Here is a 22,980-nt window from a genome sequence, read left to right as displayed (position 1 = left end):
TGGATCGTACACACAACATGGCACTGAAATTTTCCAACATACCAGCTATCTGCTTAACTATGGGCTCCTTGGTTTACACAGACACCAGAGCCCACATCCTCTGTGGATTTCCACCAGCTGGGATCTGGCCCCATTGACTCCACTTCAGTGATGGCCCATTCCCACCCACTGGGGATCTGGCCCCAAGAGCCCCACTCTTCAGAGGGCCATGGCTGCGTCCCTACCTGGATCCTGAGAGGGTGCTGCTGGCTGACTGCAATGGTTCTGCCGTATACCTCCACGGTCACCACCTCAGCAAAGGACAAGGCCCTGCTGCTACGGTTGTTCTGGATCGTGACGTTGAAGGGGGTTAGTGTGGGGTCCTTGGAGCAGAGCCCAGACAGCTGGTAGATGCATGTGCCCTGGAAGTCATATCTTCGCCCAGTGAAGGTGGTGTAGTGATGGTCCCCGGAGGCCATGCAGGTGGAGTAGCTGATTGCATGGCAGCCACGGATCCCATTGACCACGGCGCATCTCTCGCTGGCCTTGCAGCTGGTCTCCTGGCAAACCACCATGCCCAGGCTGGGGTCACACCTGCACCGAAAGCGGCAGTTCTCATCGGCCCAGAACTCCTCGCTGGGTTTGTAGTATCGGCCATTATAGTCGCATCCGCAGCTCCCCACGGGGACGCACTGGCCGGCGCTGAGGACGTAACCGTTGTCACACTGGCAGGTCTCCACGCAGGGCTCCCGGCAGGAGGAGGGGGAAGTTTGGTCAGAGCAGCTGGCCGGGCAGGCATTCCCACAGGCCTTGTAGTGGCTGTTCGCAGGGCAGGGCAGGGCTGGGATCAGAGTTGGGGGAGAATTAACAACAACAAAACTGACCAAACACCTGTCCCAGTGCATAAGACCATGGTCCAGCCAATCCTGTATCCCACTTCTCTCTGAGGATGCTACACACTCAAGTGTTACACCCGCAGCAGCTAGCTGCAGACTGGAGAAAAATCCCTTCCTGACCCTGCAGTCAGTCATACCCTGAAACATGAGTGTTGATCGAAAAATGAGGGATTTTCCCCCATGGAAAATGTCTATTTTGGGTGAAAATTTCAGCTGACAACAAACAAAAAGAAATCTAAAAAGTTCTATTCAGAAATGTTGTCCTAGTGCCTCCTGGGGGCCACAGTTCAGGTGCCTCATTCTCATGTATAAACCAAGCTCTGTGTTTGGACTACATCACCCATGATGCACCATGCTCTACCCTTTTGGAAAGGGGAAGCGGTGCATCATGGGAGTCAATAGCACTGGTGCATCATGGGAGATGTAGAGCTGAGGATAGAACCCAGGAATCCCGACTCCCAGCCCACCCTGCTCTGACCCACTAGACCCCACTCCCGTCCCACAGAGGGGATAGAACCCAGGAGTCCCAGCTCTGAGTCCCCCTCTGCTCTAATCACCAAACCCCACTTCCCTCCCAGAGCCAAGGATAGTACCTATGAGTCCTGGCTCTCAGCCCCCCTGCTCTAACCCACTAGACCCCACTCTCTTCCCAGAGCTGGGACTTAGAACCCAGGAGACCTGGCTCCCAGCCCCCTGATCTAACCACCAGACCCCACTCCCCTGCCAGAGCCAGGGATAGAACACAGGAGTCCTGGCGCCCAGCCCTCCTGCTCTAACCCTCTCCCCACTGGCCCCACACTCACTGCAGCCGGATTGCGTCCTCCAGTCACGGACCACGACCCCCTCCGTGCGGCAGCTGGCGGCGTAGGCACCCAGCGCCTGGCACAGCATGGTCTTGGCGCCCCCGTTGAGGCAGACGTCGTAGACGCAGCTGTCGAAGAAGTTCTCCGGGCTGAGCTTGCGGTGGCATTCGCGGAAGGGGCCGTCCACCTTGGCCATCAGCCCGCAGGCCTCATCCCGCTGGTAGCGCTGCCGCTGCTCCTCCTCACAGGTGGGGCATTTCCCCTGGCAGATGTGCCAGCAGAATGGGTCGCGGTCCCTCACCTTCCAGCTGGTGGCCCACTCCACCACCGAGCTGGCCTGAGCGCCGGCCGGCGTCGCCATGTCATCCGCTGGGTCCTGGTTGTAATTCCCACACAGGCCGCAGGTGGCGCCATAGTAGCTGCTGGGCAGGGTCACCTCCACCAGCCAGTTCCAGTCAAAGGAGACCTCCAGGCCAAAGGCCGTCTGCAGCACGGCGCTCAGGCCGCTCTGGAGAAGCCGCAGCTTGCCATCGGCCAGGGTCAGCGGCAGGCTGGTGATGACATCATTCAGCTGCAAAGGGGAAGGGCAGGAGCATTAGGGTCACAGCCGTCCACACCGGGGACAGGAAAGGGCGTGCATGACAACGCAGCGGCAGGGCGGGGCGTGTTAGGGTACGGGTACTCTGGAAGATGCGCTATACAATATAGGTCAGCGTTGTGTGGTGTGTGTTTTGTGAGGAGTATGGGTGTATTGGAAGATGCCATACACAATACATTGGCAGCCTTGTGTGCTGGGGGTACAAGTGCTACGGAGGATGCAATACACAGTAGAGCGGTAGCGTTGTGTGTTGCGGGTGACAGTGTATTGGAAGATGGGGGAGGTCTAGGTTGGATATTCGGAAACACTATTTCACTAGGGGGGTGGTGAAGCTCTGGAATGGGTTACCTAGGGAGGTGGTGGAATCTCCATCCTTAGAGGTTTTTAAGGCCCTGCTTGACAAAGCCCTGGCTGGGATGATTTAGTTGGGGATTGGTCCTGCTTTGAGCAGGGGGTTGGACTAGATGACCTCCTGAGGTCTCTTCCAACCCTGATCTTCTATGATTCTATGCCATACAAAATACAGTAGCAGCCTTGTGTGCTGGGGGTACGGGTGCTATGGAGGATACTATAAGCAATAGAGTAATCGTGTTGTTCTGGAAGTACAGGTGTATTGGAAGATGCTATATACCACACAGTGGCAGCATTCTGTGTTGTGTTGGGAGTACAGATGCTACAGAAGATGCTACACAATACAGTGGTGGTGTATTGTGTTGCAGGTACAGGTGCTATGGAAGATGCTATACACAATACGGCGGCAATGTTGTGGTACTGTGTTATGTTGTGTTGGGGGTACCGGTGTATTGGAAGATACTATATACAATCCTATGGCAGCATTGGGTGTTGTGGTGTGTTGGGGGTACCAGTGCTACAGAAAACGCTATATAGAATATTGTGTCAGTGTTCTGTGTTACAGTATATTGTGTTGCAGGTGCTATGGAAGATACTATACACAATACAGTGGCAGCACTGTGTGTTGTGTTGGGGGTACAGGTGTATAAGAATATGGTGTGTTGCTGTGAAGCGTGTTGTGGTGGCATGACGCTATGTGTGCTGTCTCATGCCACAGCTGCGCTGTGCAAAGCTGTGTTGTGTTGCCATGAGGTTTTGTGTGTTGCAGTTGTGCTATGCTGTGTTGTGTTGGTGTGAAGCATGGTGTGTTGGCCTTGAGCTGGCTGGAAGCCCGACCCGACCCGGGAGACTCACCCGGACTTTGCCGACCTCTTTCTTGTGGATGGAGATGTTGTACCCATAGACGTAGATGTTGGTCAGGCGCACGTAGGAGACAACCTGGTTACCCCCCCGGTTGTCGTTCTTCTCATCAATGGCGAAGGGCTCCAGGGTGGGGTCAGTCCCGCAGTACTTGGCCAGGGTGTAGGTGCAGGTGCCCTGGAAGTCGAAGTCCAGCCCGTCGAAGGTGTGATAGTGCGGGTCCCCCCAGCCCCAGCAGGTCTTCTTGTAGTCAGGGACACACATTGCACGGCCGTTCTCGACCTTACATGTCTCCTTGGTCCGGCATCTCAGGGATTTGCACGGGTCTGAAGGGAGAGAGCCCAGCCGGGGCAGGATGGAGGGATGAGAGCTGCTTGGGGACCTGCCATGGGGTACGCTCAGAGCCTCCCCCATCAGCGTAAGGAGGTGTCCAGCCAAAATGTTCAGCACAACTTAGCTCAGTAGAACAAAGCAGAGGTCAGGGCTAGACTTTAAATAACTGCAAGGTAGTAGCAGAACTGGGGAAAGAACCCAGGAGTCCTGGCCCCTAGCCTCCATTCCTGCTCTAAGCCACTAGGCCCAATTCCCTGCCCAGAGCTGGGATACAACCCAGGAGTCCTGACTCCCAGACCCCCACCCCAACCACTAGACCCAACTCCTCACTTGGAGCTGGGATAGAACCCAGGAGTCCTGACTCCCAGCCCTGCCCCCAGCTCTAACCATTAGACCCCACTCTTAGCTGGTAGCATGGACAATCATCTATATACTCGGGTTCTAGCCCATGAAAGCTTGTGCCCAAATAAATCTGTTAGTTTTTAAGGTGCCACCGGACTCCTTGTTATCTATATACTCTGGCTCTGATAACCCCTCACGGCATGTTTACATCAGCCGCTGTCCTTTACCTTTGTTGATGCAGCCCATGACACCATCTTTGACCTCACAGGTTTCGTTGCTGGCACAGCTGTGGGACTCGCAGCTCACCCCTCGGGCTGGGCTGCAGCTGCATCTTTGCTGACACTCGTTCACCAGCACCGTCTCATTGGGCTGGTTGGAAAAGGGGAAATAATCCCATGTCACAAAGCAGAAACATCAAATTTTCCTTTCACTGGTGAGAATTCTGTTGGAGGTAAACCAAAGCTAAGGATAGAATCCTGGCTGTCAGCCCCCCTGCTCTAGCCACTAGACCCTGCTCTCCTCCCAGAGCTGGGGATAGAACCCAGGAGTCCTGGCTCCCAAGCCCACCCCACCCCCAGCTCTAACCATGAGACACCACTCCCCTCCCATCCCTGAGCAAGGGATTGAACCCAGGAGTCCTGACTCCCAGCCCTCCCTCCTCTAACCCACTCGACTCCCTTCCCCAAAGTTACCCCTTTTCTTTCCCAATTGTAAGGAACAATTCATGGTGTATTCAGCCTGGAAAGAAGCAGAGATGGGGGGGCATGAAGTGAGGCCTGGGTGATTAAGAAGGAACCATCCATTGCTTCCTTTAGACCCGAAGAATACAAGGGTCACTCCCCTAAAATTGATGGCCGGAGAATTTAGGACATTCTGCTTCATCAACCTGTGGAACCCACTGCTGCAGGAAGTTAGAGAGAGGATGCTGCAGCAGGAGCTTGCTTAGATTTCTACTGGATCATCTCATCTGATCTCCTGTAGAACATAGGCCAGGGAACTTCCCCCAGTTATTCCCAGGTTGAGCCCAATCACTCGTGTTTGGCTAAAGCATCTTCCACAAAGGCAGCCAGATGGGGTTGGAAGACACCAAGGGATGGAGAATCCAGGACTTCACTTGGGAGTTTGTCCCACTGGTTAATCACTCATGCTGCTAAACAACTGTGCCTTATTTCCAATTTGAATTTGTCTGGCGACGAAAAGAAAGAGCAAGTGACAGGAGGGTCCAATCTCTTTCAGGGAACAGACTGATCAGGGAGATGACTCCAGCCCTGTGGCATAGTGTTGACCCATATATGCGGGGCTAATGCATATAAAAAAATCACATTAGTGATATGTATTATTCCCACCACGCACATTAATCTGTAGGGGTCAGGATGGATAATCAGCTAAACATGAGCCATGGCCAAAATGTTTGAGCTAATGTGATCCTGGGAGGCATAAACAGAGGCAACTCAAGTAGGAGCAGAGAGATTGTTTTGTCCTCTGTATCTGGCCCTGGTGCGACCGAAACTGGAATCCTGTGTCCAGTTTTGGTGACTGCAGGTCGAGAAGGATGTTGATAAATTGGAATGGGGACAGAGAGGAGCCAGGAGAATGATGAAAACATTAGAAAACATGGCTTCTAGTGATAGACTCAAGGAGCTCAGTTTCTTTACTTTAACAAAGAGAAGCTTAAGGAGTAACTTGATCCCAGTTTATAATTATCCACCCAGGGAACAACTAGTTAATATTGGGCTTTTTGCTCTAGCAGAGAAAGAGCTAACATGATCCAATGGCTGGAACTTGAAGCTAGACAAATTCCGTCGGGAACGAAGGCGTACATTTTTAATGATGAGAGCAATTAACCACTGGAACTATTTCCCACGGGGTGAGGTCCATCACTGACAATCTTTAAATCACGATTGGATGTTTTTTCCTAACAGATCTGCTCTAGGAATGGTCTGGGGACAGCTCTCTGGCCTTTGTTATGCAGGAGGTCTGAGTAGATGGCCACAGTGGTCCCTTCTGGCCTTGGAATATACAAATCGATTAATCTATGACTATGCATTAAGCAGACAAAGCACTATAACATTATAGAAGTTACAGGGCCTGAACTGGCCTACATCTTCCTATAAACCGGTTTACTTGTGCTAAGTATCCCATAATGCCCTACATTAACTTTGGCTGAAACTGATGGAAAAACTGTCAGGATTAAGATAGGGGTGTTACCCTGGTACAAGCCAAGGAGATGTCTTCACACCCATGTGTCAAAACACAGGGATAAGAGGTACACCACAGTACCCGAAAAACAAGATACAAAGATGACTGGTTAAATCTAGCCTCTGGATGATGGCTACAGTAGCTTTTATCTGTAAAGAGGATGGGTGTAAAAAAGGAGCGGTAACTTTGGAGACACACCTTCTTTCTAGGGGGAATTCAACAATGCAGCATGTGACAGCTTCCCAGAAGTTCCTATTGTATTGAACTCTTTTTTCCTGTACTATTTTTTAGGCTTGGCAGGATTAGATTTGTACCGGCAAACACTGATTTCACTGTACACACAAACCAAGGACAAAAATATTTTCATCCATAATCGTCGAAATTCACAGGTAGGCAAGGTAAGAAGAATGCTGCAATACTGATCAGAGTTTGATTTCAGGCTGTTCACGTTGCGGGTTTTGATGTGAGGCTGACAATTTGTGTTTTAATGGTTATAAAGTTGTAACTTTTTGAATCTTAGCCGCTACTGTCATTAACTGATTAGAGTCTGACCCCGCCCCCATAATTTTGTGCAACTGTGAAAACTCAAATCCATTAAAAAAATTAAAAATGCTTCAAATCCCCAAATGTTGTGCAACTGTGAAACTTTAAATAAATTTTAAAAATTAAAATGGTTCAAACCCACAGGTTTGCGCAACTGTGAAAATGTAAATAAGCCAAAATAAAATAAATGCTTAAAACCCACAATTCTGCACATTGTGAAAATTTAAATCGATAAAAACAAAAAATGCTTAAACATCAGTATTATCGGTTGAAATGATAAAACCATAAAAACTGAATTCTGCCAAGCTGAGCTGTAGAGAGACAAGGGGGTGACTACACTCCTATAAAGGATTCCAAGAAGACCTCACACCACAATTTACCCAGGAATTGAAGGACATTATCAAATCCTTCCCCAAGCAACTCCGAGAGAAACTCTACAGACTCATTCCCTCTCTAATATCCTGGGACAGACACAGGCTCTACTCTATTAACTGTTACGAAGAAACAGACTGAATAGCTAGGCAGCAGTTCTGCGGAAAAGGACCTAGGGGTGACAGTGGACGAGAAGCTGGATATGAGTCAACAGTGTGCCCTTGTTGCCAAGAAGGCCAATGGCATTTTGGGATGTATAAGTAGGGGCATAGTCAGCAGATCGAGGGATGTGATCGTTCCCCTCTATTCGACATTGGTGAGGCCTCATCTGGAGTAATGTGTCCAGTTTGGGGCCCCACACTACAAGAAGGATGTGGATAAATTGGAGAGAGTCCAGCAAAGGGCAACAAAAATGATTAGGGGTCTGGAACACATGACTTATGAGGAGAGGCTGAGGGAACTGGGATTGTTTAGTCTGCAGAAGAGAAGAATGAGGAGGGATTTGATAGCTGCTTTCAACTACCTGAAAGGGGGTTCCAAAGAGGATGGTTCTAGACTATTCTCAGTAGTAGAAGATGACAGGACAAGGAGTAATGGTCTCAAGTTGCAGTGGGGGAGGTTTAGGTTGGATATTAGGAAAAACTTTTTCACTCGGAGGGTGGTGAAACACTGGAATGCGTTACCTAGGGAGGTGGTAGAATCTCCTTCCTTAGAAGTTTTTAAGGTCAGGCTTGACAAAGCCCTGGCTGGGATGATTTAATTGGGGATTGGTCCTGCTTTGAGCAGGGGGTTGGACTAGATGACCTCCTGAGGTCCCTTCCAACCCTGATATTCTATGATTCTATGATTCTAAGCTAACTGATGTTGGTTATTTGATCTCTTGGGTATCTTTCACAACACATTAAAGTGTGGTCAAGGAGTTGACTACAGAATGTAGTGACAAGCAGCACATTAGGGTTCTTTGCCTGTCTCTGGAGATCGGGAATTAAGCATGGCCAATGGGTTGGATGCCAAGCCCAGGGGACCAATGTTTTGATCCAGAATACGCGCCCCTAGGCTGTAGATCTGCTTCGCTCCAACTGAGGAGCTAGGTTCCCAGTTAGGGGTAATAGGATCAGACCCTCATCTACCAGCAGGGGGCAGTACCTTGAGGTATCTCCCCTGTTCGAAGCAGCCACAACTCTCCACAGTCACGCAGCCCTGGCCATCAAAGAAGAAGCCATCGTCACACTGGCAGCCTTCGGCACAGGTCTCCGGGCACGGGGTGGAGTCGGTGATCCAGGCACAGGTCGCGGTGCAGAGGTCAGCACACACCTCATAGTGGCTGTTGGCTGGGCAGCTCAGAGCTAAAATAAAGAGAGAAATTATTGATTCACAGAGTCATAGGTTTGCAGGAACCATCGTGAGCAACCAGTCTGCCCCAGCCCAGATCTGATGGTCGAGCTAGAGCGCAGCTTTGAGAGAGAGATCTCCCTAGAAAGACTCAGAGGGCAGGAAACTGCCCTGTAGCTGTGGCAGTTGTTCCCAGGGTTAGTTCCCCACCCTGGGGAAAATCTGCCCTTTATTCCCAGTCTCGATTTCTCTGGCTCCATCCCCCAGCCCACCAACTATCAGCTCTCGCTCTGCCTCTGTTTATGGGGTTAACAAGCCCTCTGCTCCCTGAAATCTCCTCTCCAGGGAGGTGCTGATAGACAAGGACTAGCCTCTGAGCCTTCTCTGGGTTAAACACACTAGATCAAGCTCCTTCAGTCCCTGGCTCTCGGGCAGGTTTTTCAGCCCTCAGATCATTCCCGTAGCTCTGACCCCGCCCCCTTTTCCGATGTCCTGTCTGACATGCAGCCCCCCAGAGCTGGGCACAGTCTCCAGTCGTGGTCTCCCCAATGCCGTATCTCAAGAGGACCCCACCTTCTGGCTTCTCCTCACTATCTCCTGCTTCTCCATCCCAGGGTCACGCTCACTCTCTTGGCCACAGCATCTCCCGGAGAGCTCATGGGCAGCTGGCTCCATCAGGACACCTGGGTCCTTTCCAGAGTCGCTGCTTTCCAGGGTACAGCCCCTCCCGCCCAGCCTGCGAATCTGACCCACGGTCTGTGTCCCTCTGTGCAGGATTTTAGGACTAAGGAACATGTGGCTCAGATTATTCTGTGCACCAGCATGGATGGAAAGGGAGCCAGACTGGGAGGATGAGGAAAGACTGGATGAGAAGAAACAGATAAGCTAAGGGTCTGGAATGAGATGCCCAGACCTGATGCCCCCCCAGATCAAGGAGGGTGAGCGGGACAGCCCCCCGCACCCCATCAGCATCGCGGCACTTACGGCAGAAGGAGGGGCTCCTCCAGGGCTGGATGGGGGCCCCGGCCTCTTGGCAGGCCGTCACGTAGCTGTGGATGCTCTGGCACAGGACCTGGGAGTCCCCGTTGCCCAAGCACACATCATACAGGCAGTTGTTGAAATACACGCTGGGGCTGACTGCGCCGTGGCAGGCGGCGAAGGGGCCGTCGGGGGCTGTGAGCAGCCCACAGTAGTGGCGCTGTTTGAAGACGTCCTTTTTGGTCTCTTCACAAACCAGGCAGCTGTTCCCAGCGCATCCATCTGCACAGGCCACCCCTGGGACTGGGATTTTCCAGGCGGAGGCGAACGCTGCCACATCAGGGGCCGCCCTGCCATCGGGGAGCAGGAACTCGTCGTCCTGACGCCCGTTGTAGTTCCCGCACAGGCCGCACGTCTGGCCCTGGTAGTTCCCCGGGACGGTGACTCTCACGTTGTACAGGAGGTTGTAGCTCACGGTGAGGCCGAAGTCGGTTTGCACCAGCACGTTCCCACCGTGCTGATACGCCCAAAGCCGCCCATCGGCCACAACCACAGGCAGGTTGTGGGACACCCCGTCCACCTGGGAGAGACAGAGCATCCCGTGTGAGCAGGGGGAGCGGACACGGGGGCCGGGGAGAGATGCAACAGGAAAGCACGCAAGCTGAATTCCACTCTGATCTACGCACGTAAATCCCAACAGAGCCAGGGCCAGATTCAGTGTAAATCCAGAGTAAACCCTGACTGCAGTAGGGTCAGGGCTGGATTCTGATTGCAGCTCCTCCAGGATAAATCCAGAGCCAGCTTACAGATTTCAGACGAATGACTCCAGAATCACTCTTCCCCTCCCCCGCAGGTCTCTGACCCTGTGTAGGGGGCGTCTAATGCTACGGCCCTGGAAGAGCCGGTCCCAGAGGCAGATGGGGGGACAGAGCTCCGCTGGGGGCACCCCTCTTAGCCAACAGGCACTCTGCTGTCTCTGAGAGGTCAGGACTGGCCCTACTGTTCTGTCCACCCCACTACGGAGTCCGCTCCTCTTTGGCCCGTCCCATGAGCAGGACTTACCCTGATCAGCCCCCTCATGCCCTGCAGCAGGGAAAGGGTGGTCCCATAGAGGCGGATGGACACCAGCTTGGCCACAGAGACCTGCTTAGTGCCCCATGGCTTGTTCTCCAGGTGGACGGTGAAGGGCATCAGCTTCTGGGCGTCAGTGCAGGTCGTGGCCAGGGCATAGGTGCAGGTGCCCTGGAAGTTGGCGGCAGCACCGTCGAAGGTGATGTAGTGGGAGCTTCCAGAAACTGTGCAGGTGGCAGATCCCACAGGGTGGCATCTCCGGACGCTGCCCGCCACCTTACACTCCTCCTTGGGGCCACAGGACAAGCCCTTGCAGGCCACGTCCCCGCCGGCCTGGCAGACGCACTGCTCCTGGCATGTCGGATGGAAGGTCTCCCCGGCCTGGTAGTAAAAGCCCTGGTGGATGCAGCCACACTGGGACATGGGCACGCAGCGGTCACCGCTCAGCACAAAGCCCTCATCACAGACGCAGCCCTCCCAGCACTGGGCCGAGCACTGAACTGGGGCATAGAGACTGCTGCAGGTCGGCTGGCAGCCCCGGGCGCAAACCTCATAGTGGCTGTTCCGGGGACAGGCTGGCTCTGCGACGGGAACAGAATGAGGTGTCAGAGCAGCAGTTTCTGACCACAGCTGGCGCCCTCTGGAGGGGAAAGGCCCTTGCCCCATTCCCTGCTCCCCGAGCCAGCCAGCCCCACAACCTGGGGCAGGATCGGAGATGGCGCCCACTGGAGGGGAAAGGCCCCATTCCTCACCCCCACCCCGCCCTCGCCCGAGCCAGCCAGTCCCCGCCCTGGGGCTGGATGGGAGCCAGCACCTCCTGGAGGAGAAAGGCCCAGTGCCCCATTCCCCGCGCCCCTGAGCCAACCAGCCCCCCACCCTGGGGCAGGATTGGAGCCAGTGCCCCCTAGAGGGGAAAAGCCCATTCTCTCAGCCAGCTCAGGGGATAAAAGCAGAGCAAACCCTCAGTTGCTGTTTGTCAGTGTAACACAATTGGTTTGAATGCAATCGTGCAGATTCTCACCAGCTGGGGAATGTGGCCGCATTGACTCCAATGGGGCTACGGCTGATTGACCCGAGTTGGGATCTAGCCACATTAACTTCAGTGGAGCTACAGCCGATAGACCCCAGCTGGGACCTGGCTGGATTATCCAGGTTTGTAAATATTCTCCCTCATTAGGGATAAAGCAATCCATAGCGTCATGGATCGGAGACCAGGAGGGCGCCTCACGCCGCCCAGCCTGCCCTGTGTGGTAGCCCAGCCCAGGAACCCTGCCCAGCGGACAGTGCCGTGTGACGGGCGCACACTCACTCCAGAAGACGTGGTATCTCCAGGGATGTACAATCACCCCAGCGGCCTGGCAGGCTGAGGCATAGCCAGCAACCACCTGCCCTAGCACGGCCAACTGCCCCTTGGACACACAGTAGTCGGACACGCAGTCGAGGAAGAAGCCCTCGGGATCAATTCTGCTGTGGCACTCCCTGAAGGGGCCGGTGTTCTCCAGGATGATCCCGCACTCGGTGTTGATGCCCCGCTGGCGATGGGCGAGGGCTTCCAGGTCGGGGCAGGCCCCCACATCGACTTCGCCGCAGCCCAGGGGCTCAGCCACCCTCCAGCTGCGCCCGGCACCTGTGCCGGCCTTCCCAGCTGGCTCGTCACTCCTGTCCCCATTGAAGTTGCCACACAGACCACCCAGGGTGCTGGCATAGGTGCTGGGCATGGTGACGGTGACCCGGCTGTGCCAGTCGAAGGTGACAGTGAGGCCAAAATCTGCCTGGATCACGGCATCCCAGCCTCTCTGGTACATGGAGATCTTCCCTGTACCCACTTGGTATGGCAGGTTGGTCAAAATACCATTCACCTAGGGATAGAGACAGACACCTTGATACAAGACTGTGCAGCGATCACTGAGCCCCAGTGCAGAAATGCAGCTGTGTCTACGGTGGGGCAGCTGGGGAACAGGCACACATAATGCCACATAGGGATGGCTTGCCCAGCTCTGAGATGCAGCTACATCTGGGGTTGGGAAGCTGATTCACAGACCACAAGTTACTGAGGAGAACAGATGGTCTCAAGGTTAAGGCACAGTATTGGGAGCTCTGGGTTCTCTCCCCAGCTCTGGGAGAGGAGTGGGGTCGAGTGGGTTAGAGCAGGGGAAGGTGGGAGCCAAGACTCCTGGGTTCTCTCCCTGACTCTGGGAGGGGAATGGAGTCTAGTGGGTTAGAGCGGGGGGTGGGGGGGCTGGGAGCCAGGACTCCTGGGTTCTCTTCCCATCTCTGAGGTGAGTGGGGTCCACTGGTTACACCTGCGGGGTAATGATAGGTTCTAGTCCAGACTTGCTGGGTGATTGTGTGACAGTTCCTTAATCTGTCAATGCCTCAGTTTCCCCAGCTGTGAAATGGGCACTTCCCAGCCTCAGGAAGGGGTTGTATCAATGTCTGTGCTTTGGACTTCTCTGATAGGTCCTGCGGGGAGGCTACTGCTGGATGGAGAGTTTAGGACAGGAAGTGCGGAAACTCAGGCTGACGTAGAATCAGACCAGCTAGGGAGACGGTCCTTGCCCTTGACTGGTTGGCGTCTCCCCAGTCTAGGCTCACTCACCATGATCTTGCCCCGATAGGCCCAGCTGACGGTGGTCTCCACTCCATATACGTGGACCTGCACTACTTTCCTGAAGGACACCGATTGACCGCCCCGGCGGGCGTTCTGCACCAGGACCCGGAAATCCACCAGCTCCTGGCTCTTCTTGCTCAGCCCGGAGAGCTGATACTGGCAGGTGCCCTGGAAGTCGAACCTCTGCCCGTCAAAGCTGCGGTAGTGGGAGCCCCCGCTGGTCATGCAGCTGGCGTAGCTGGTGGGGTAGCAGTTCTGGATGCCTTTCTCCACCCGGCACTGCTCCCCAGCCCTGCACCCTGCGACCTGGCAGCTCACCTGCCTGGTTTGCGGGTTGCAGACGCAGCGTCTCGTGCAGGCGCCGTTCCCCCAGAATTGCTCTCCAGGGGCATAGAGGCGTCCCTCAAATTCGCACCCACAGCCGGCCTTGGAGATGCATTTCCCAGCATCCAGCACGAAGCCCTCATTGCACTGGCAGGTCTCCACACAGGGCAAGGAGCAGTTCTTAGGGGCCGCTCGGTCATTGCAGGTGGCAGGACACGCGGAGCTGCAGAGCTGGTACTGGCTGTTCTCTGGGCAGGGCAGAGCTGTCAAAGGGATGGGACATGGGTCACTGGGAATATCGCTGCATTCAGCACATGCTGCAGCTTGAACCACCAGCTTTTGCATCAGCCTCAGAGACGGGATAAGAGCTCTACTACTGCTGCCCACTGAGGGAGCTCTCCTTAAGTTCAAGCACCAGAGGCCTGCGCTCTTGCCAAGCACGACACTTAAAATAATCCCACAGCCAGCCCACTGAAAAATGGGAAGATTGGTCAAAACTCATGAAACTTTTGTAGGTTAAATTAAATAAATATCCTGTGCCAGGTGGGTGTTGGTCGTTTCCAGCTTCTGTAACCTGCAGCTCCCCACCAACACCAACAACTGTTGTTAGGAGTCATCTGCAACACGGCAGAGGCCAGAGTCCACAGAAAACAGCCCTGTCCTGAGGGAACTGGGGGAGGGTGCATTGCAAGATAGTCTCAGGTTAAGAGAGAGAGAGAGAGAGTGAGAGAGAGAGTGTGTGTGTGTGTGTGTGTGTGTGAGTGAACACTGTCCTCTGTTGGAGAGGATGGGTCCTTCTGTGCGTGTGTGTGTGTGTTTATGCTGCCCCCTGCTGGAGGGGATGGGCACTGCTCTCTGTGTGTGTCCCTGCTGCCCCCCTTTCTACCCCATCTTTTCCTCCCTGTCCCCATACCTCAGCCCCTTCTGGACCCCAAACATCCAGCTTATCACTCATCTGCTCTCTCACAATTCTCCCCTCTGCCCCCCCAAACTCTCCTTGCCCCCCATACTGCTCCCCCAACATTCCTCTGTCCCCCAGAGCCTTTCCCTGTCCCTCCTGCCTCCCATATTCGCCTGCTCCCTAGTCTCCTCCCTGCTGCCTCCTCTGCCCCCCAAATTAACCATCTTCCAAGCCTATCCCCCCACCCCCCACTGCCTGGAAGCAGAGCCCCATAAGTACAGCCTGGTTTCAGCCCCACTGGAACAATGGGGAAGAGGTGGGGGGAGTGGTTGCCTTATTTATTAAGGGCAACTTCCTGATACTATCACGCGCAGTGGTTCTCAATCTGCAGCCAATCAGCACACAGCTGCGGCCCATGTGACATCCTCATGGCCATACAGGTCGTATTGGATGCAGCCCACATAACACATTGGTATGAGGCCCACAATGGTAAATAGGTTGAGAACCACTGTTTCAGCTCTGAGAGGCAACAGACGTGGGTTCCAGGTCTCCTCCCCAGATCAGGTGCGCTAGTAAATGGATCCGTTCTCTCCAGCCCCTCGTTACAGTCAATGTGTAACAAGGATCTTCCAAAATTCCTCACCAGAAATGGGCCAGCATGTTCCCACCTCCCTAAAACAGCACGTCCCGCAATGACACCCCCTGGAGGGAAAAGACCCCATGCCCCATTCCAAGCCCCCCCGGGGCCAGCCAGTCCCCCACCCTGGGGCTGGATGGGAGCCAGTGCCCCCTAGAGGGGAAAGACTCCATGCCCCATCCCCTGAGCCAGCCAGTGCTCTGAATTTCTTTGGCACCAGCTGCCATGATCAAACCAGGGGTTAACCCCACTCACTGCAGCCTGCGAGACTTCGCCACTCGGAGATGGCCACCCCCTCTCTCCGGCAAGCGTCGGCGTAGCTCGTCAGCGCCCGGCACAGCATCTCCTTGAGGCCATCATTCATACACAGGTCGTAGACACAGTTGTCCAGGTAGATTTTGGGGTCGATCATGGAGTGGCAGCGGCTGAAGGGGCCCCCCGCCTCTTTGGTGATCCAGCCACAGAAGGGCTCAGCTTTGTACCTGCCAACCAGCTCTGGGGAGCAGTTCTTGCACTCCCCGTGGCAGTCGTCCCAGCAGAACCTGTCCCCATCCTCCACCTTCCAGCTCTTCCCGAACTCCACGGGGCTGGCAGCCAGCACCCCCGTGGGGGTGGCAAAGTCATCCCTAGCATCCCCGTTGTAGTTGCCGCACAGGCCTTGCACACTCTCCCAGAAGCTGCTGGAGATCTTCACTACCAGAGAGCTGCCCCAGTCATAGGAGACCCTCAGGGAGAAGTCAGTCTCGATGACAACAGAGCCCCCACTCTGATAAAGCTTCAGTTTCCCCTCCAACAGGGAGATGGGGAGGCGGGAGTGCTGGGCATTCACCTGGGAGGGCAGCCACAAGCAGTGGTCATCGTTTCATGCAACACTTTCAGCCCATGTCCTATTCCCAACAACCTCTCCCTTAAAAACCAGGCAAGTCCAAAGCCCACCCAGGCTAAGTCAAGAGAACCCACTTCACCTTGAGCCACCTGGTGTTTACAAGAGAGATTTCCCAGGCCAGGTAACTCTGCCACCACCTCCCACGGGTTCCCTTCACCTTCCCCTGAAACATCTGCTGCCGCTAGAGATGGGACCCGGATAGGTGGACCCCCAGCCCTGCTTGGCAATAGAGCCGGAGGAAATTTTCAACTCAAATAGTTTTTCAGACAAAAAAAAGCAGATTTGATGACACCAAAACAATTCAGTGAAAAAGAAAAATCCTCAAAAAAAAATTCTGGAAAAAATTAAAAAGTTTCAATCTTTCAATTCGAGAAAACTTCTCAGTTCGAAAATTCCTTTAATTTTTTAAAATTTAATATGTTGAAATCAAAATGAAACTTTTGTTTAACCCAAAACAGAAAAGTCATCTTTTCAATTTGCCAAAAATTTCTAATTTATTTTTGTTTTGACCAGAAATGATTTTTTTATTTTAGAAAAGAAAAGAAAAGAAAAGAAAAGAAAAAGAGAATGAAATATGAAGGAAGAAAAAAGAAAAAATGAAGGGAGAAAAGCAAAGAAAAGAAGGACTAATGAAGGAAGAAAAAGAAAAGAGAAAAATGAAGAAAGAAAAGAAGGGAGAAAGAGAAATGAAGGAAGAAAAATAAAGAAATGAAGAAGGAAAATCAAAGAAAAGTTTGATGGATAGATAAGAAAGGGGATGGGTACACTCTTACCCTCACAAGCCCGTATTCATTTCTGACCACGGAGACGGTGTAGCCGTAGACCTGCACGGTCACAAAGCCCACGTAGGCAACTCTCTGGTTGCCCCGGTTCTCGTTCTTAGCCGTGATGTGGAAAGCTGGGAGAGCTGAATCTGAGCTGAAGGTCTTGGCCAGGGTGTAGGTGCAGGTGCCCATGAAGTCGTAGTTGCGCCCATCGAAGGTGCGGTAGTGGGGATCACCCAGGGCCCAGCAAGTTGTCACAGAGGTGGCCACGCACACGGGTCTGCCATTGGTCATCTGGCAGGTCTCCTTCTTCTGGCACTGCACGGAACTGCAGGAAGGCACTGGGGATGCTGAGGACAGGATGGGAAGGAAAGGGCAAGCAGAGAGATAGACAGGACATTATAACAGGAAACAAACTGGCCACCAGGTCGACCCATAGGGTCCAGTGGTTTGACCTGGTGGCTTAGAGCATTATAACATGGTGAAGTATGGAGGGATGGATGGAAGGGAAGAATGGTTGGTGGGATTGATTGGAGATGGATGGATGGATGGATGGATGGATGGATGGATGGATTTTGCTGTGAATCCTATTGGGGTGACCACAGCAGGATCATGCCAGGCTCCCTGTGCAACACCCCTGCCCTAGAGACACCCCCACCACCATCCATGCATGGGTTCCCCCGTAGGGGCTATTCACACTGCTCAACACCCTAAGATTTCACGATTACAACAGGACAAGCACCCAGATACACCCCTAGCCCCCCTTTCCCTCAGATACCCCCCACTCACCACTCTGGCAAAGGATGGCCATGCCGTAGCCGTTCTGCTGAGCGATGCCAACACTCAGCAACCCAAAGGCAGCACTGGGGTTCTCCACTGAGTGGGCACTGGCCCTGATGCCCAGGTTGAACACTCCCCAGGAATACTCCGTGCCGGGAATCGGTTTCCAGAGCACCCTGCTCGGGAGTCGCCGATCCATGGTGATGCCGGCGGCCGATGCGGTCTTGGCCACGATGATGGCATAGTTTTTGAACCCCTGCTGGCCAGTAATGGAGTAGGAGGTGCAGTAGCTGGAGACGTCCGGGATGCTAACCAAGAAGGGGTCGTAACGCATTGTGCCCTGGGTCCCGCCGGTACAGAAGAAGAAGACTTGAATGCCAGCACTGGCGGAGATGTACAGTGGTTTGGCCAGACTCACCTCCAACTGCAGGACCTGCCCAGACACCAGACCCTGGCTCCTCTGGGCCCCGCCAGACAGGTAGGTGAGCCGTGTGACTTGGGAGGCGACGATGTACACCAGGTCGTAGCTGGCCTGGAAGGGCATCGGTGGCACAAAGAAAGCCGTGCCCCACCCGGAGACGGGCAACAGCTGCTCGGCCACGTGGTTGCACTTGGTGTTCTTCTGGGCACAGCTGTGCCCACTCTGCACTGCCACTGGCTTCAGGGACACCACCCGGGTGCCAGAGAGGTCCTGGTTGCTCTGGAATTGGACAGCCTCGTAGGGCACAAGGGAGACAGTGATCTTGCTGCCGGCTGGGTAGACCCGCTCTTGGAACCTCACACTGCCCTTCAGGTGAATTTCCACAGTGGTGGGCTCCCGCCATGCCATGATGGAGAACTCTTTGTAGGTCCCGGAGACATCTCCAGCTGGCGTGAGGACATAGTACTCTACACCCAGGCTCTGGACCGGGTACACCATGCCGGTGTCGGCCGTCAGCTTCTTGGCATTGAGCGACATCACTGAGACATCCTTGTCTGCCTGCACCAGGACAGTGCCACAGAACTTGGTGGTGCCAGACATCTCAGCATTGGCCGGGATCTTCACGGATACCGTCTGGCCCTGGCCAAGCTGGAAGGTGTGGCGGAACTGAGACTTACGCATCTCGACGGTGACAGTGGTGGAGGGTGAGTAGCCGGAGATGAAGAGCTGGAAATCAGCCTGGGAGTAGCCAATCTGGTAATTCTGCATGAAGGCCGTGATGAACTCCCGGCCCATGGGGGTGGCCGTGCCGGGGCCTGTGGGGAGAGGGACAGAGAGGGGTGACCAAGCCGGCAGCTCTAGGGGGTCTTGGCGCTGCTGTTATGTGTCTTAGTGATGGAAAAGAGCTAATAGCAATGGCTAAAGCTCTCAATAACCCATACACTGCTCTGCCAGTGCCCCTCAGTCCTGACCTGTAGACCCCTGCCATCCCAGCCGTGGGCAGCCCCTCACACAGCTCTGCTTGCCACTCAGTGGGGCCAATTCACCTCTCACTCGGTGTAGTGTGATGAGGAGTAACCCCAAGGACGTTACAGTCGGGTGTGTGAGAGCGGAGTGCCGGTGCTGCTGTTAGTGTCTGGAGCCAGCTCATCTCTAAAGCCAGTGGATCTACCCGCAATGAGCCAGGAGACCAGATTTCAGATTCCAAATGTAAGGGGACTGTTGGCCCCTTACTAAAACTTAGTGGGGTTTTGGTTGGCTAGCTCCCAGGACCAAAAGGAAGGGGAAGGGTCGATGGGAAATCAGGACCCCGAGACAAACAGTCCCCAGGGGCAATGGGGAGAGGCCAACGCTCCAGGTCAGCCTGATTGACAGGGCGGGCAGGCTAATGAGGGAGTCAGGAGGCCGGGGGCGGGGGAGAGTCCCATCCGCCTGGTGAGCTAGAATTGCCTGGGTCAGACAGAGAGGGGCTGAGCTCAGGAGAGAGCAGGGGCCCGAGCAGAGCGGGGGAGCAGGGCCGCGCCGGCCAGAGGGGCCAGAGAAGCAGCCCAGGGGGCTGGAGGCAGAGCAGAAGCATCAGTGATGAGGCAGAGTGGTGGAGCTGGGGCTGGGGCTGGAGCTGTCTGGAGCCGGGTGCAGGGAGCAGCTGGGGAGAGCGAGGGGGACCCTGGGCAGTGGGCCCAGCGCAGGGAGACACCCCCAGCCAAGACGCCTGGCAGCCCAGACTTGGGGGGGGATCGTAACCCCGACGGGGCGGGGGCGACGCTGGGAAGAAGGGTCCTGCCACCTAGAGCCTGGGGGCATGTGGCCACCACCAGTGCAAGTGTCCGACCCGCAGCATCCCTGCAGCACAGCCAGGGCCTGGGCAGGGGCCTGGGACGTGTGAGGAACAGACTGAACTGCCCTGACATCCCAGAGACGCTGGCTGTGACGTCCCCGGGCCACAGAGCGGGGCGACGGGTTTTCCTTTCACCTTTCCCGTTTTTTCCTTATTTTTTTAATTGGTTGCTGTTTAATAAATTGTATTTGCTTTGAACTGATTGTAACAATCAGTGGGTCAGGGAAGTGTCCAGTGCAGAGAGAGCACCCGGAGTGAGGACACCCTGGCCCCTGCCCTAAGTGACCACGACAAGGTTGGGGGTTGAGCCCCCCTGGAATCCTGGGCCCAGCCTTCTTGGGGTTATGAGGACTCTGCCACACAGGAGATGGAAGGGGAGCCCTCGAGGTCAGGCAGGCCTCTGGGTAAAGGGAGTGGGAGCGAGGATCCAGATCCTTTCACTAGCCTATTTCACCAGGGTCGTGTATAAGCGAGGAAAGTTCCCCACAATAGCGGGACCATTCCCCCGCTTACACAGATACTCCTGTCTCTAACCTCAAAACATCTCCCTGAGCTGGGAATGGAACCCAGGAGACCTGGCTCCCAACCCCTTGCTCTAACTACGAGACCCCACTCCCAGAGTCAGGGACAGAACCAAGGAGTCCTGGCTCCCAGGCCCCCTGCCACTCTTGCAAGCCTCAAAGGCCAGCTCAACCCTGGCAGGAAACACCCCTAAACCTGGGGGAACCGGTTCTTGCGGGGACCACCATGCCCCTCCCTGGCACTAGCACTGCTGTGGGCAAGTGAGGCTGAGCGTCGGGGAAAAGGCATGGCCAGAGGGGAACAGGCATGGTCGAACAGCGGGTGTGTCCAGGAGGGAAAGGCATGGCCAGAGAAGGAAAGGGAAAATGGGTGTGGTCAGATCAGATGGACAGTGGCGTGGTCAGCAGGAGAAGGGGTGAGGTCAGAGAGGAAAAGGGGGGACAAAGGGGGTGTGGTCAGATGGACAAGCGGCATGATCAGCAGAAGGGGTGTGGTCAGAGGAAATGCAAGAGTGACCAGCAGGCAAAGGGGTGAGTTCAGAGAGGAAAGGGGTGGCCAAAGGGGAAAGGGGGTGTGGTCAAATTGAAGTGGGGCGTGGCCAGCAGACTCTTGCTCTGCGCCCATCCTCATCTGTATTTGCAGCCCCTTTCCCCAGCTGGGAGGGAACTGGGCTGCAGGAGGGGCAGGGCAGAGGGAAGACCTAACCCGGCCCCGCACCCTGACATACACAAACATAGAGACACACAGACATATGCTGACACACATACACACATGCTGATGTACACACACTGACGTACACATACACACACACTGTTGCATACAGAGAAACTTATGCCGACATACACATGGAGACGCTGACATGCAGACACATACTGACATACATAAAACATCCAGGGACACACTGACACACAGAGACACATGCTGACTCACACACTGACTCACACAGCCACACACACTAACATACACACACAAACACACAGATGTACACACACACTGACACACACAGAGACACGCTGACATACACAAACACACACAGTCACATGCTGACGCAAACAAACATGGAGATCTACACACGCTGACACACATATCCACGATAGCATACATGCTCACACATGCACGAGCACACACACACTGATGAGCTCTGTGCAGCTCCCCCTCCCCCTGTTGCTTGTGAAAAGTGAGTGTGATGTGCCCTCTGAGTGTGCAAACTGAAGCCACTTGAGCTTTGCACACCTGGGGCATGGCCCCAGCTGGGGTGGGCAGAGGGCTGATGCCCCAGTAGAGTGTGGCAGTAGCTGAAGTTATGCTACACCCCTTATTCAACGCAGGGGCGTGGCTAAGGCAAGGGGGCGTGGTCCCACCGACCCACCCCCTGAACCAGGAGCAATTTGCAAATATTACAGGAGCCCCAAGGCTGCGTGAACTGTGACCATCTGGAGCAGCAACCTTGGACCCTGACTATGCTGGGCACCGCGGAGGTTAGCTCAGGGGGTTGGCCCAGCAGTGAGCTTGAGTTTACACAGAGAGAAAAATCTGATCCATCGACTCCAGGGGGGTTACTCCAGATTTACACTGAGGTGAGCAAGAGGTGAATCAGCCTCATTTACCCCAGTGAAGTCACTCCTGATTTACACCAGTGTGTGTGAAAGAGGGATCAGCGATCCCAGTGGAGCCACTTCTGATTTACCCAGGGTGATTGGAGAATTTTCCATCCCTCCCTGCCCAGAGCTGGTCGCAGCCCCTGAATGCTCTTTACTGCCCCACTCCCAGCTCTAGTAAGCCCATGCCCTGCTTTGCCCCCAGGACCCTCCCCCCTGAGCTCCCCGAGCCCTGGGTTGGATCCCCACTCACCTGCCAGCAGCGCCAGCCCAGCCCAGAGCAGCAGCATCCTCCTTGTCGCCATGGCTGAAACACAAGGGGATTAATCAGGGGGTTAGTCAGGGGAGATGGAGTGGGGGGCTTGGGATTACCTTTGTCCCAGGATTTGGGGAGCCTGGGGGGAGCAGAGGTGGGCAGACCAGGGACCCACTGAGTATGGGGATGGGGGAAGGCAGCACTGATGGGCAATTGGGATTCCCAAGGCAACAGGGAGCCAGGACTCCTGGATTCTACCCCCAGCTCTGGAAGGGGAGAGGGGTTTAGTGGGTTAGAGAGTGGGGCTGGGAGCCAGTACTTCTGGGTTCTATTCCCAGCTCTCGGAGGGCCTCCTGTCTGTTACAGGTTAATGCAGATGAATTTCGCCCTCCCTCAATCTCTCCCACACCCCAATATTGTCCCAACCACAAAGGGTTAAAATAGGACCATCCACCTCTATATTGCCTTAGCAAAGTGGTAATGGAGGTGGGAGGAGGAGCTGGAGACCCCTAGGCTTGTGGTCCCATATGGACAGATCCCCCCGAGACCCATCCCTCCTGGCATGAGGTCAATCAGCAACTTCCCCTGTGGCACATCATTCCTTCATTGGCCATCAGGTGGTGTCTTGCACCTACTCTAATGCAGCTGGAACTGGTCGCTGTTGGTGACGGGATACCAGGGTAGATGGGCCCATTGGTCTGATCTGTTCCCCTGGGTCTAGAGGGAGATGATTCTTTATATGGGCCCTGCAATATGCTCCCCACCCCAAAACAGCATCCACGGAA

At 54.7% G+C, this 22,980-nt stretch overlaps 1 protein-coding gene across 1 annotated transcript in view; it reads right to left on the bottom strand.

The window, feature by feature from the left end:
* LOC102932611 (IgGFc-binding protein) overlaps window positions 1-22,244 on the bottom strand; it is a 31,797-nt gene extending 9,553 nt beyond the window's left edge. The window contains exons 1-13 of the mRNA XM_043535578.1: window positions 22,193-22,244; window positions 17,571-18,797; window positions 16,791-17,173; window positions 15,387-15,960; window positions 13,258-13,856; window positions 11,968-12,517; window positions 10,650-11,239; window positions 9,594-10,167; window positions 8,424-8,623; window positions 4,391-4,532; window positions 3,483-3,814; window positions 1,679-2,249; window positions 225-820 (exon numbers count right to left, since the gene is read on the bottom strand). Of these exons, the coding sequence (XP_043391513.1) occupies window positions 225-820; window positions 1,679-2,249; window positions 3,483-3,814; window positions 4,391-4,532; window positions 8,424-8,623; window positions 9,594-10,167; window positions 10,650-11,239; window positions 11,968-12,517; window positions 13,258-13,856; window positions 15,387-15,960; window positions 16,791-17,173; window positions 17,571-18,797; window positions 22,193-22,244 (6,390 nt within the window). The remainder of the gene's footprint in view (window positions 1-224; window positions 821-1,678; window positions 2,250-3,482; window positions 3,815-4,390; window positions 4,533-8,423; window positions 8,624-9,593; window positions 10,168-10,649; window positions 11,240-11,967; window positions 12,518-13,257; window positions 13,857-15,386; window positions 15,961-16,790; window positions 17,174-17,570; window positions 18,798-22,192) is intronic.
* Window positions 22,245-22,980: the final 736 nt, after the last annotated feature.

The sequence above is a fragment of the Chelonia mydas genome, chromosome 24, assembly GCF_015237465.2.
Source record: "Chelonia mydas isolate rCheMyd1 chromosome 24, rCheMyd1.pri.v2, whole genome shotgun sequence".
NCBI classification, from domain to species: Eukaryota; Metazoa; Chordata; order Testudines; family Cheloniidae; genus Chelonia; species Chelonia mydas.
The sequence above is the reverse complement of the archived record's forward strand: the minus strand, read 5'-3'. Positions and strand labels throughout refer to the sequence as shown.